Genomic DNA, 16,317 nt, shown 5'->3' on the forward strand with positions numbered 1-16,317 from the left:
GGATTCCGGCCTCGATAATGGTACTCCGCAGCTACTATAACCGACATTAGAATATATTTTATCGAGGACTAGAGGTACCTACCGGGGTATAATTTTAGGTACGCAAACGGTTAGTATTTTATATTTACCCGCTTAGTAAAGGAGATATTAAAGGAAATATATTAAAAAAGTTATTAATTATAAAAAGGAGAAGTAAATATAAGACGGAGATTTAAATACAAGAGGGAGAGAAAATATATAATTTTTACGTAGTAAATCGAGCCTATACCACTCTAAATAAATATTCTACTCCATTTACATCCTATTTATAAGAGTAAATTAGGTTATACGTTATATAAACCCATCTCTAAAACTAAACTATTCGTTCTATTACTATCCTTCCTATCTTCTTCTTCAAAAACAATAGCAATACCGCACTTTAATAATAGAAAGGAAAATATCTACTAAATTATACGTTATTTATATATAGTTTCTCTAATAAACAATATTATCCTATCTATCATCCTATTTAGAGATACTATATAGTAGAAGCAAAAATTATAGGGGGTAGGGGTATATAATTTACCCTTTATATAGAAGTATTTAATTAATTACAATACTTTCTATTAAATTAAAATAGAAAAATGTCGAATTAGTCTTTAGTATTCTAGAAATTCCTTCCTTTTATTTGATTATATAATGATTCTCTTCTATACTATATATAGTATTAAAGATATATAGTATTTAACGTTTATTTACATTTAGGGGTAGCTCTAATATTATTAACTATAATATACTATTCCCCTACTAAAATAATATTCCCACACTACGTTTAGAAGGACTCTTACCCTACAAAGGATTTCAATAACGCTATAGCTAACCAAATACACATTTACTACTAAAATCATTATTACTACTTACCGTAATAACCTATATTATTAACTATACCCTACTATTTTATTTAATTTTGAATTTACAAAATAAATTCTATTTACCTCTAAGAGGCCGCCCAATAATATAGAAAATAGTAGAAGCTTACCATCTTGGCCCGCACACTACAAATCCTATCAAACTACTAAGTTTTTCTTTATTTTCTTCCCTTCCTCTCCTCCTCTCTTCCTCTTACAACCGCTTAATCAAATAAACAACTCGTCATCGTAAATATTTACTAATAGAACGTTTAACTATCTATAATATTACTAAAATAATAATCTATTATATAAATAATCTAATACTTTAAATTCGTAATATTTCAAATTGCAATTATCGTAGGTCTCCCTTCCTTAAATAACGGATTTAAATTACTAATATTAAATAGGTTATAGGTCACAAGGGATAGGGCACTCGTAATTATAACTATAGTAATACTAGTAAAAAAGCTTCGAAGTCCAACCTCAAAGAGTTTTTCAACCGTAACAACAATAATAATACCAACGAACACGAAAGGACTTCCGATAAGGAAGAAGAAGAAGAGGATTTGGATAATAATAATAATAATAATAATAATAATAATTGTTAACTGCAATAATCGCTGCAGCCTACGCAAAGGCCTACTAATTTTACTACCCCCGCCCAACTCTAATGTACAATTACTAGTTATTTATAAGTCCTACTCCAAACTTATTTAATAAACTAATATCTCATCTAATTAAACCTTACTTATTTTCACTATATAAACAATTAACTAATATCTATCTTAATAACGCTATATTTCTACCCCTAAGAACCTCGTACAGTAATTAAAAAAAAACTTATACTATATATATCCTCTACTATAACAATATTAATAAATCCCCTTCAAAAGGACACCCAAAAGGTAGTCAATCGTTAAAGCCCGCATATTAATAATATAATATTAAACCATTGTTACAATTAGCTACCCTAATATAATACCGGTAATCTAATACTTCTACGCCCAATTATACCTATCGACCCGCCTAATATATTTAGTAATTTTAATACTATAACTCTTCCTAATACTTAAATACTATAATAAATACCTATACTCCTAAGCTAGTTGGCCCAGTAGCAGCGCTAACCCGGACCTCCCTTCTAATTCCCACTAGCGTAGTTCTAATTACTTAGGTAATAATATCCTCTATTCGCCCAACAGTTACTACAACTTCACCGCCCTTATAAATAATAAAATTATTAACCGGAATACTATAATAAGCGCTATAAAAAGAAAGGATAGAGGGATGCTTATTTATATAGTAATCAAAATTTATTGTCCATATAGGACCTTTTTAACCCTAAAATATAAATAGAGGTGGTCTACTCGTACTGTCTAAAAGGTCTTCTCGGACTGTACCCCACCCCACCTCCGACCAGCAAAAGTATTCTTTCGAAAATTTCGCCAAGATTCCCCGCAAAATCTGGGCATAACATTCTTTCGTAACCTGACATACGACGGCCCAGACTCACAATTATTTACAAGGCATTTTACAGCGCACTTTACAGGGCATTTAGCGGTACGGTCGCACATTGTACTCAATTGAGCGATTCAATTGAACGATTAATCAATCTACATAAATCTATACATCTATAATCTACCTGATTTTTAATGTATAATCGAACACTCTAACTACCAGCGAATCTCCCTTACTAGTCTTGCGTATCTCCTCCCTTTGCAGCGCTAATAATACAGCCTCCTCTACCTTGTATAGAATTACCTCCTCTCTCTCCTTTTTATATACTACTATAAAGGCGGCTTCGTCCTCTACCCTATATACTAGCTTAAGATTAGCGGCGGTTAGCCTTATCCTCTACCTCTAAATTAATTTCTTCTTAGCCAAACGCTATTCGCTATATATTTGGCCGTACTTGTATCGATACTATAGGATTACGACCGTAGGATAGCTCTAATATTAGGCGTTGGCTATAAGTACGAAGGGGTTGTAATATTTATATATATTATATATACGCTAGCGCTGTTAATAGAGGAGGTTATATAGAAATAGGTACGCTAGACCGGGGAATTCGAGGATTAAGTGCAAATAGCGTATTAATACAAGGGCGGGCTCTTTAGTATTTAATACAATCGAAATCGTAGTATCGTAAATACTAATCATCCTTAAGGAAGCTCCTCTCCAGCTACTAATATAAGTAAAAATCTTTCTTACTTAGAGTCAAAGGGCTAATATAGTTAAGAAGTCGCTCCAAAAGCATATAAGAATAGGGTATACTGTATTACCGAATAAAAAAGTATATATAGGGCGGTAAATTATCGGGGTGGGGGTTGCGGTTGGTCGGTACTTATCCCAGAGCAATACGATATTAATTCAAAACCATACCCAAAACTCTCTAACAAACGTTATAAGGTACTATATCTATTTAATATTTATTTATAAATCTATATTTAAGGCGGGCTCTCTAATCTTATAGTAACTCTATAATCGAAATTTCTATAGATTTAATTATTTTAAAAGACTAGGTAATAATATAATTGATAAGGCTATTACCTATATTGGAAGGATAATTAATATATAGGGTTTAGTATAGGAATCAGCATAATATACACATTTAGGGACTACTACTTACCTATAATAATAAATCCCTTTAGGTAGCGGCTAACTAATTCAATTGGCGATATAATCCTAATACTAAAATTGAATTACTTATTAGTATAATACGCTAACCACTCCTCCTTTACTAATATTAGAATATTTTTAATATAATAAAGGATTTCGTCTTATTGTACAAAGAAGCTCGTAAATCTCTCGTATACAATATAAAAGTCTTTAACCGTAGTAGTATAAATAATATATACCTAAAGATTATACAATCCCTACCTTAAATACTCTACGAGAGGCGGAGCAGAACCAATACAATTATTACCGCTAGCAATTCGATTTAAGCGTCTAATAATCATATAGCTTAGAGTATTAACCTCATCTTCATCGATATCAATATTATTATTCTGGGAAGGCCGGTTCCGCCCGGCCTCTTATACTCATTGATTAGCGGCAATTGCTCGGGTGATAGTAGCGGCAACTATCTTGCTCTATTTCTCCTTAACCTTCTTAATAAAATTCTTATTAATATAAAAAATATAAAATTAGGACTTTACCTAGGGATAAACCTTCTTAATAGAAATTCGTATTATAGTATTAAAGTTAATAATAGTAATAAAAGGGGGGGTAGCGCTAATGTATTAATAATAAATATTAATTTATACTATTAACTAATCGAATCCCTCTTGTATTTTAGTATTAATAAAGCTAAAAGCGCAATTAAATGTATAATTAAGGCTATTCTTACTAATAACTTAGAAGAAGAAGAATCCCTTATTTTTAGTCTTATATATATTATTACACATCTATACTTAGGGGTTGAACTTTTATTACTCCTTATACTATAAATAAATCTAAGAAAAACAATTTAATTTTATATTCATTGTTAACCTATTTAACGGTATACTAAATACTCTATTTATTAAACTCTTTAAGGGTTGTTTAAAACAGGTTATAATTAGTAATTGCCTCCCTTTTTAGCGTATAACGAAAGTTCTTAAACTGTTTTTTAATAAAGATAAGGCCGAAGAATTTAGTATATACATCTTTAGTGATCTTGCAATTTATAATAATAGGTCTAGTAAAGTATATACGTACGAAAGCCTTATACTCATCTTTAAAGTTACTACGGATTTAAGGGATAATACCGGGGGGGCAATTATAATAATCCTCTTTGAATATGAATATCTATTTGCGACCGTATACTACTAGCGATTTAGTATACCCCTTCTAAGGGTAGTTTCTTTTACTAATTAAAATTAATCGAGCATATTCTTTACTATAGCGAATAAGGCTAAATAAATATTGAAATTTAATTTTAGTCGGACTAGAGCTATCAGCAGTATAATTGGAAGAGTGCGTTTTAATATAACTATAGCCTTGAAACGAACCCTATTAATATAGTAATATTTGGAAACTCTTGAAAGTATCGTACTAGGTTGTAAGTATAGGAATTACAATGGGCTAGGGATTAATAACTTTATTACCGTCTTTATTATTATTATTAGACTCGCTATCGCTAGAGTCGCTAGAGTGGTTAGAATCGCTAGAATCGCTAGAATCGCTACTTAAAGGAATCTTATACAATTCGATTTCAATTTGGGTAGAAGTAGGCTCGATTAGGGTAATATTCGTTAGTTAACTGGGATCGCCCGCGCTACGGTCGTATACGGGTTGGGTCGTTGCATCGGCTATCTACATTACGGTTAGTTAGGGAAATACACTAAAAAGTAATGCACCAATCCGTACCGTCGACTAAATGAGAGCGCTTTATTGACTTAGCGATAACTAGCGATGCGCGATATAGTAGATTAATAAGGGTAACGAGGGTAATAATAGGTAATTTAGTAGAGGAAGTAATATAATAAAGTATATACTAGAATAATTGCTAAGTTAGATTGGTTGGGTGGCTAGTGCAGTACGAGGGTGGCTAGTACAGCCCCCAGATGGGTGTAATGGGTTGAAATCTAGGAGCTTGGCGGGCGAGGTACGAGCGGGACTGGTGCGGGTCGGTGGTGGGCGTGCAGGGTTAGGGTTAGACATGGGGAAAAATGTGGGGTACAGTCCGACAAGACGTTTCTAACAGTACAAGTAGACCACCTCTAAATTAATAAATACTATTAACCTAATAGCTATTAATAAATTAATTACTAAAGAAAACGTTTAGGACGTTCTCTCCCGGATAGTATTTAATAGAATTCCGAGTGTCGATTAGTATTTAAATAGATTTTCAAAGTTATATAAGTAATTATTCCGAAAGGCAATAATATATTTAATAACCGCTAGCCTTCGGCTCGAATAGTTCCTATAATAATTTAAGGATATAAATGTAATTATCCTTAAGAAGCCCGGAAAAAGCGCTACCTAATAAAAGCTAATGGGCGTATAGAGGCTCATATTGCTACTTAATAACATTGAAAAATCCTTCGAAATTCTTATTGAAGCGTGCTTTAACTATGCAGAGAAGGTGGATGACTTTCACAGTCTGGGGGTTCCTGAACCCACATCCACCGGAGCGGCCTGTTGAAGGACGGTTCGTCTATAGCCAACTTTCTTTATTAAAGTTTCTTGCGCTCTCATTGGCTCAAAGCGTGGCACGGCCCTACAACTGGTCAGGGCGTCTTGCCAAGCCACTTTCTCATTGGTCAACTCGCCAACAGTGTCGACAGCAGTCTGCGTTAGAATACACTGGGTCCTTCCGTTTCTGAAATCCTTCACGATATCGCCTATCGATAAGGTTTTCGTCGTCATCTTTGCTACTCGTCAGGTCTTCAAAACCGACCATCTGACTAGGGGGCGAGCCACTAGTCAGGGACAGCGACTCGTACATAAATAGCAATTCGTACCGGAAACTGGGGGTACCTCTCTACACCGCTATTTTACTAGCAAATGAAAGTAGATCTAGTCAACAGCATATTTTTTTAGTTGCATACAACCAAATTCCCCGCACTGCCCAACACTCTGGATATACACCGCCCATTTGCACTCTTTTGTACTCAAACCGCTTACACTCTAAAATGCCTACTTGAGTTGATAATACTAATTATTATACCCATATTTACGTATAATCGGTCTTGATTATATTCAACCCCCCTTATTCAATCCCTCTATCTCTCTACTGTATTGCCTCCCTCTATCTTACTATTAGACTACCCTCCCACCGCTATATCCCCTATCTATCGCGCTATACCTTATCGACCTCGCAAATCCGCCGGCGGTTCTAAACGCCTTGTACTAATGCCTATTGACTTGACTTCTAATATTGAAGATGTTGTTGGCGATGCTTAGAAGACGTTGCTAGTAGAAGGGAGAGTCCAAACTGCCGTAAAAGCATTTTAGAACAATAGATTCAAGACTATAGTAAATATAGTTAAGGTATTTTAAGCTCTATATAAACAAATTATCAGCCGCTGCAAGGGAGCATACTCCGTAGATAGGAATAGGGGTTTTAATAAACTATTAACTAGAGAGGAGGATTTAGCATTATAAACTTAGGTTAATATACAAATATTAATTGGTTAGTATTATTATTACTCAAATACTTTAAGAAGTAAGCTAATTAGTAATACTAGGCATTGAAATTACGCTAGCAAGGCTAACATCTATAGTAACTACCATTATTAAACTTAACTATAATAATGGTAGCGGCGAGCGTATACTAAGAGCCGCAGTTCACTAAGTACAATGATATTTATAAGAGGGAGACTTCTACAATATACGTACAAAGTCTATAGTATAGGTACGTAAGGCTTCACAGACTAAGGTAGATATAGAAGAGGTCTTTTATCTCTTCTATAATACTATTACCAAGTACAACGTTAAGCTAAACAATATATAGAATAGGGACAAATCTAGTTTTAGGGTCGGCGTATTAGATAAGGTCTATTATATATAGATTTATAGTAAGATAACCGAAGTATAATCCGTCAACCCTAATTAGAGGATTCTTATTACTATCCTTAAGGCTATTTCTACATCTAATTGGACCATCCCTCCCTTCGTCTTACTTCCCAGCGTTAATATTATATACAAATATATTAATAATTCCCTTAATGATGGGACAATTATCGCTACCTCCCTACGAAGTTATATAAATAATTAATATATACTTAATTAGTTCAAGCACTAGGAAGAGTACTCTCGCCCCCTTAATAAAGAGGAGAGGCGAATCTTAGTACTAAATAACTATAGTAGTCACTATACTATTGAATTCCATGAGTAATGTAGGAGGAATAATACTATACTCTTTCTCTTACCCCCTTATTCAATGCACTTCCTTCAACCTCTCGACGTTGGGATCTTTTAAATCTATAAATACTTTTATTAAGTTAATATATATAAGAAGCTAGACTTTCTTAATAGTCTAAAAGTAGTACGCAAGAAGGTTATAAAGACAAAGAACGCCTACTCTACTTAGAAGCGTACTGGCTTAAATTAAATCCCTTTAATCCTAATTTTATACTTTCAAACCTTTGCGATCCATTAACCTCGTTAATAAATAAAGAATATATTAAGTAAAGACGAGGGTATATTACTCGTCTCGCTGAGCAGGGGATTGTTAATTTTAGTATAGAAATAGAAAGACTATAATTTCGTATACTAAGAGAGGTATCCAACGGAGCTATTATACTAAGCAGTCCCCCCATTACAGATAGTACTACTATAGTAAATAAGCTCCCTACAATATTAAAGCCTTCTATACTAAAGTAAAAGGGTTACTCTTAAATAGATTAGAGTAGTGCAATTATACTAATACTCAACCTCCCTTCTATTAAAGAGTATAGTAACTATATCGATCAACGGATTTTATCTACAATTAAGAATAATTGCACTATATCACCAACGGTTTCACACATACTTACTAAGCGAAATAAGGCCAATAATACTCTTAATCTAATAGCCGTAAGAGAGGTTAAACTTAAGCGCAAACGCAAAGAGGAAGTAATTAAAGAAGTACTATATAATTCTCGTAATACTAACCGCTTACTAGGACGTAGCAGTACTATTATTATTAGAAACGGCCGGTTACGCGATACAACGGATGAATACCAGCGTATTACTCTTACTAAGAAAGAAGACGAGTATATATATAACCGTAAACTTTAATAAGAGTAAAATATATTAAAGGGATGGATTAGTAGTTTCGTTACTATACAAAAGGTATAGATAGTCAGCGAATATTCACGGTTACACATACTCAAAACTCACAGAAGGGAGATTCAAAAGTATACTAAACGATACACTACACAGCTCTCTAACCTTAACTAGCTAATCAACAAATACCGTAAAAAGAGAGTCAACCGCTAGAATTACTACCTCTCAAAGAAATAGAAGGCTATAAATAAGGAGGTTAAGTAATTAAAATCTAACCGTACCTATACTATATATAACGTTACTCTACCCTTATATTAGCAATCGCCCGGTGATCTTCCTAAACTACATAATCTATAAATATTTAATAAAGTAAGAAAGAAAGTAGCAGATAATACTATTAACGTATAATTAACTAGTAAGGGTAATATCCTATTTACAAAGGAGGAAGAAACTAAAGTTATTAAAGATAACAAACTAATAAATATATAAAAAGATCCCGACTAGTAGCATTCCAAGAACAAACGGTGGGCACAAATAAATCAAAAAGACGAAGAGTATAAGGAGTATAATAATAAAACTATTTACAACGACGACGACGACAATAATAAAGAGGAGGAGGGATATGGGGATTCTAATTGCGAGGAGGTTGAATATAACTTATAGTATAAATAATCTACATCACCAGATTCATACGCATGCAAAATAACGATAATTTTACGTGTTAGTGCATATACTAGTCTTATCAGCGATAATGGATACGACTAAAAAATATGGATATATTACTAAATAAAATTATTAGCTCCGGATGGGTAACTTCCGTATACTAGTTAAAATGCGTGTAGAGTAAATACCCCGCTCGGTACGAATCGCTGTTCATATATAAGTCGCTATCCCTAACTAGTGGCTCGCCCCCTAGTTAGATGGTCGGTTTTGAAGACCTGACGAGTACCTCTATCAAGCAATTCCAATGAAGCAATTCCAATGAAGCAATGAAGCACTATGCGCGAAGGGGTGAGGACGGCTGTAGCCGTCCGAATGAGGAGGCAAGAGATGCAGAAATCCACGCTTCAGTAATACAGCGGGCGTTGCTTGAACTAGGGATCCAGCATCGCATCGGTGTCTGAAAACTATTTTGATTTTGAGATTTAGGTAGGTAATCAAAAAGTTTAACCTTCTACCGGAGGGCTAAATAGGTAATTAAGTAGGCTATTTAATGGAATTTATAGTCTACGTAATTATTAATACGGTCTATATAGTTTAGAAATTTAGAATTGTAACATTTCTTATACTCTTCGATTTAAAGGGCGCATTCGATAGGGTTAATTATAGGTAGCTTTCATATATCCTATAAGAAATATAATTCCTAATATAAATTATTAAATAGGTAGCGAACTTCGTTATAGATAGAAAAGGCTCTCTCTTCTTCAACGACGAGATATTTTACCCCTACGCTATTATAATAAATGTACTTTAAAACTCACCCCTCTCCCTTATTCTTTTCATCTTTTTTATTACCCTATTATATTGGAAGTTGATAATAATCCCGAATATAATCATAGTCAATTTCGCGGATAATAATAATACTATTATAATAATCCGTACTACCGAAGAGAATTACTAGGTCGGAGCGAGAGGTATAGAATTCGAAGTAAAGAAAATTGAATTAATATATTTTATATAAATAAAAGCACTAAGGACGGAAACTTGCTAATTTAAGGATATAATATTTTAATTAATAAAAGTAATAAAATTCCTAGGGGTTCAAAAATACAGTTCCCCTGGGCGGAGCTAAAGTCCAGGGGAGACAGACAGGCGCCTTGGAAATTACTTAGTCCCTTTTTTTTTTAGATAAAAAAAAAAAAAAAAAAAAAAAAACTCAAAGATGAACTAAACAGATGACCTTGTTAAAAGGTAATACTAATAATAACCATTGAGCTATAAAGCTCAAATAGTTTCTTAAATATATAGTTGGATTTGCTCTTTGATATTACTAATTCTAGAGAAAAGAGAAAAAAAAAAAGAAAAAAAAAAAACGAACGCAAAATTTTAAAATTTTCTTTTTTCATTTTTTCTCTTTTCTAGAAATTTCAATTTTTAACCCTAACCCTAACCCTTTTCTCAGATCTTCAGGGTTAAAGGTCTAGTCTGGGACTTGGTCATTTCCAGGACTTGGTCATTTCTGGGACTTGGTCATTTCTGAGACCTGACGGTCGCATTTGCTACCAAAATCGTCATTTTCAACTTCTTTCGCTTTTATCTCTTCAACCAACGTATACACCAAGGTACAACCAGTACCAAAATGACCGCCTTTTTCTTCTCGTCATTCCAGCACCAAGTGCATTTTGATGTACGCGACGGTCGCGGAGCAATCGCTATTGCAAAGGAAAAAGTGACCTTTTCAAGCTGCTATTTAAACCGTGTCTTGCTTGGCGCCAAGATTGCCTATTTGGGTCTGCCAAGCACGTGCCAAGACGGGTAATTTTCTGCATTCTGGCCTATTATAGACAGATACGCCGCGCCTTCCTCGCTTGCGTTGAAAGTGGGCCTATGGACTACGACCTTTAGTGCGGATCTTCCGTGTTACCGGGGCCCACGACAACGCTTGAGCTCTCTGGAAGGTATGGGCGCCTCAATTAAACTATAAATTTGGTTACCGAATTTATACGGAAATTGCAAAATAGAAAATAAGGATTTAGACGAATATACTTATAGAATTAGTAATAAAAGTTTAGCGTTGCTCCTGTACTTAGGTAAAAGAGATATATATTAAATATATTTGTAGTACTATTATATATAGAGCCTTAATATTCCATTAATTAACTAAAATCTATAGGAAACTATATAGGATTGTAATTAAGTTAGTAAAATATTGAACTAAATATTTGAAAGTTATTACTAGAGTATATAAAGCTAGGCTAATATAGAACCTAAAGATAGAAACCCTTTATCTACTATTTAACTTTTACTTTAATAAAAAAGTCTAGGCTTTTAAAGAAAGGCTCGCCCGTATAAATTGAGTAAGGTTTATTTAGGGAATAATAACTTAAGTAGTTAATTATATTTAAACACAATAGGCCAGAAGTTAACTACCTACTAATAAGTTAAAAAGTAATATTTTGAAAATTAAGTGGGTTAAAGTGTAGGTATTAACGGAGAAATTACTAATCATTGCACCTAGTCCCCCCTTGGAATTAGGGACCCTACTATTACTATTGCAAATCCCAAAACTTACAACTATTAACCGAGAGGAGTACTTAAAGGATATAACAAATAGAGAATAGGTATTGCACTATAATTATTATTCAATAGTAGTATTAATTAAATTAAATCGACGGTAAAAATTTACTATTACCGACCTTACCCCTAAGTTTAGTAGCGAAGCGATCTAATAATATATTGTTGGTACAAAGAAGGAAAAGAAAAGAAAGAAAGTTCGAATACTAGAAGAAGAAAATAATAATGGACTATACCTGCTAACTAAAATAAAGAACTCCCTCCTAGTTTCAACTAGAATAAAAGTTATAGGACTCCGGGCCTTTCTTTTCCGGAGAAGGTACCGAGCGTCTAGATACTTATTTACGCTTATAAGTTAGAAAAAAAGACTTTCGTTTATATCGTTCTGGACTATTTTAATACGGAAGGCTTTTCTTAAAAAAATCCGTATAATTGGCTACTAATAAAACAAGAATTCCGGAACTACCTAAATAATAGAATTAAAATCAAAAGAATTCTATTATGAGTATTAAGGTTGGGTAAATTAAAAGAATACTATTTAATAATCGAATTAGAGGAGGAATAATCTAAAAAAATTGCAAAGTACTTTCAAAAAGGGAACAAACTATTAATAATATTAAAATTAGGAGAATGAAAGATAGGGAAGGGGCGATTATATTAACTACAGGTATTATTTAAACTATAACTATAATAAAAACTGAAGTACTGTCTATCTAACGTTTAATTACGCCTAAAAATTTCTTCGAGAAGCTCTATTATACGAATTTAATTTATAGTAATATTATAATACTACTAAACTTGATTATTATTTAAAATACGGCAACCAGGGGTATTAATAGCTATAAAGCTATCAGGGGTAATACTACTACTATTAGAACTGGAAACCGTACAAATAGGAGTAGTAGTACTACTATTATTAATATTAGATATAATATCTATAGGAATAATTATATAGTTACTAGAATTAAAAGTAATATGAATTGGATTTATTATACTACTAATATTAAAACTAAAAGGAGTACGACTATAAAAGATATCCTTTACGTACAATATTGAGTATCCCTTCTATTAAAAGGTTATAGCGTTATGATGTAAAGTATAAAGAAGATTAATAATATTATTCGGGAGATGTTTATACGCTACATTACCGTATATATACTTTATAAACTACTAAACAATACAAACGAAGGCTTCTAATTTCTAATAATATCCGGCCTAACTACTTAATATTATAATAATAACTATAGATTAAATAGCGTTGCGGGTATTACAAAGGCTAATAGGAACGTCCAATATATATTTACCGGTAGTATAGATATAGATTGTAGTTTCGAAGTCGGTAATTGAAAACGAATATTAATTAGAAAAAAGGGATAAAAAGGGTATAAAATTTATAGGAAGCCGAAATATTAAAAGTTTTACTAATAATAATCTTATGAAAAGTATTGGAGTTAGCGGGCTTCAAATCGAATTTCGGGACTACAATAAAATTCAAAGTATAATAGAGGTAAGGGATTTTACGGATAGTACTAAATTAATTAATATAAGGATTAAGAATTATAGAAGGGATAAATATATTAGTTTAGAAGGATCTTAAAATCCGAATTACTATAAAGAATGTGGGAAACTTTTGCGGGCTCTAAATATATTAGGGCCGCGAAACCCGGGGAGGACGTAAGGCCTAATAATAGTTTAAGGGAGGAGACTTTAAGGTCGGAGGTAGAATCGATTGGGTTGGGATAGTTATAACTAGAGGAAATAATTTTAAATAACGTTATAATAGGGAAGAAGAAAGAAGGAAATTGGGAAGTGGGGTTATAGGGAGGATTATATAAATAAAGGAGAAGGCCCTTATATTACTATAAATAGAAGTAGAGCCGAGGAATAGGAAGTAAAGGGACGAGGCGGAGGTAAATATAAATCGGAGTAATAGGGCAGTAGAGTAGGAATATAAATAGGAAGATAGGATAGAGAAGTAGGAGGAAAGTAATCTCTTACAATAGACGTTCAACCTTAGTTAACCTCCATCCACTTCCCCGCCACGCCGTAGCGCAGTCGTTTTGGACCCACAGGCCCAAATGGTGTAATATTAGGATCACGTCTGTACCCAGCTTGAACGAAAGTGCCCAATGTGCGCAGAATTTCCCAAAATTCTCAAATTCACTCGATTTTTATACGCTCAATGATAAAGATATAAAAAAACGAAGATAACGATGAAGATGGCCTGAAAGAGACGATTCTAAAGGTACTCTTCTTATTTTTATCGGATGATTCTTTTATAGAAAAATAACCTTGAAGGGGTGAATTGGAAGTGTGCATTAGCTTTTTTCCTATTCCTTTCCTTTGATATCAACCCTTATATATAACGTTACAGACCAAAAAAACACATCAGCAGAATGGTCTCGACGAGACGATCCTTATGGTACTCTTAGTTTCTTTTATATGATGGAAGATGGCTGAGATGCAATTAGAAAGGTAATAATTTCTATAGAAAAGGAAAAAAAGTAGGACGTTTTTGGTTGCATCTCAGCCATTCACGATCGTATGAAAAAACTAAAAGTACCATGAGGATCGTCTCGTTGAGGCCATTCTAATGGTACCTATAATCAATATTTTACAATAAGTTGAAAGGTTCTTTTAATAAAAAGGTAAGGAAACAAAAGGTAGTTGCAGTAATTACGCACAATCCCCACTTTTCTCCAAGTTAGGCTCAGACTGCCTTCGGCAGAAGTGGGCAGGCTGAGTGAATGAGACTAGAGGAAAGAGGAGGAAGGAATAATAGGGGATAAAATAGAGAGGCGGTGAAGAAGGGCAGCATTCCTAGCCCTATTCTTATTATTTTTATTATTCTAATATTAAAATAACATAATAAAGGAAAAGACAGGATTACTGTACTATAGTAGTAGGTAAGAACTATTATAGTTATAAGTAAAGTAGGAGTAGTATAAGTAGACTACGACCGAAATAAAGCTGGAGGTTTTCATCCGGCGGCGCTTAACGCTGTACGGTTTTCTCCTCCAGAGAACTAGAGAAGGACCCTATGCCAAAAAGGCACTATAGTTATATAGTAAGGGAATAAGATTATTATTATTACCTACAAGGTCCAGCAATTCTTTTTAGTAGTACGGGCTACTGTAATAATATTAGTATTATCCGCAAAACCGATTATAATTATGTTTAAGATTATTACTAGCTTCCGATATAAGAGTCATAAAGAGAATAAAAAGGATAGAGGAAAAGGGGGAACCCTAAAGTATACTTACTATAATAGTATAGGGGTAAAACGTTTTATTATTAAAAAAGAAAGAGCCTCTTCCATTTATAACAAAGTTCGCTACCTATTTAATAATCTACATCGGGAGCTATATTTCCTATAAGGTATATAGAAACTATTTATAATCAACCTCATTGAATGCGCTCCTCAAATTGAAGAATATAAGGGATATTACAACTCCAAATTTCTAAGCTGAATAGACTATATCGGTAACTACCCGGACTATAAATTCTATTAAATAATTTACCTAATTACCTATCTAACCCTCCGGCAAGAAATTAAACTTATTAACTACTTATATAAATCTCTTAACTATAAAGGCTTCGAAGATTTTTCTAATATTATTGAGTAGTAATATAAGCCTCTATACGCCTACCAACTTTGATTAAATAGCGCTTTTCCTAGGCTTCTTAAGGATAACTATTTTCGCATCCTTAAACCGTTATAGGAAATATCCGAGCCGGAGGCTAGCGGTTATTAAATATATTATCACTTCTTAGAACGGTTACCTGCATAACTTTAAAAATCTATTCAAATACTAATCAACGCCCGGGGCCTTACTAAGCGCTATTCGGGAAAGAACGTCCTGAACATCCTCTTTAGTAACTAGTTCGCTAATAACTATTGGGTTAATACTACCTATTGATTCAATTTAATCCGGTTGATATTCTATCAGAATATCTACTCTTAGGAAAAAGCGGTTGGTAAAAATTTCAACCTTACTACTATAGTCTTCAATTTCTACTACCCCCTCGTTAGTTCGGAAGGCTAATAATTTGGGTAAATCTACCGGGCAATAACTTTAAGTCCGGGCCTATCTCTCTAGAAGCTAAAATTAATTTAGATTTTCCAAAACTTTAACAACGCCTTCGCACTATATAGCCCGCTATACTTCTAAAATAATCATCTTCTTTCTCATTATTATTTCAACGAATTCCTTCTAATTCAATAGCATTCGGCATTTAAATTACGTCCAATACTTCCACTACGCTTCTTTTATAACCGTTTTACATTCTAATATCTACTAATCCACTTTCCTCCCTCGACTTTTCTTCCAATATAGGACGAATTCCTTTATAATACTAATAAATTCTCTATCGAACCTACGAAAACCTTACTCGAAATCTTCTATTATATTAATCCTCTCCGGGACCGGAATCCATTTTTCTGCTGCCTCTTTCACCTTTATTATATTTATAAAACGCCAACTATAACCTCCTTACT

At 33.4% G+C, this 16,317-nt stretch overlaps 1 protein-coding gene across 1 annotated transcript; it reads left to right on the forward strand.

Moving 5' to 3' along the window:
* Positions 1-7,443: 7,443 nt before the first annotated feature.
* On the forward strand, positions 7,444-7,593 carry NEUTE1DRAFT_47370 (uncharacterized protein; the record flags this gene model as incomplete). The annotated part of the gene is made up of 1 exon (XM_009854477.1): positions 7,444-7,593. A coding segment is annotated over one exon (150 nt), but the record flags the coding sequence as incomplete, so codon positions are not given.
* Positions 7,594-16,317: the final 8,724 nt, after the last annotated feature.

This window comes from Neurospora tetrasperma (genome assembly GCF_000213175.1).
Source record: "Neurospora tetrasperma FGSC 2508 unplaced genomic scaffold NEUTE1scaffold_5, whole genome shotgun sequence".
Taxonomy (NCBI): Eukaryota; Fungi; Ascomycota; class Sordariomycetes; order Sordariales; family Sordariaceae; genus Neurospora; species Neurospora tetrasperma.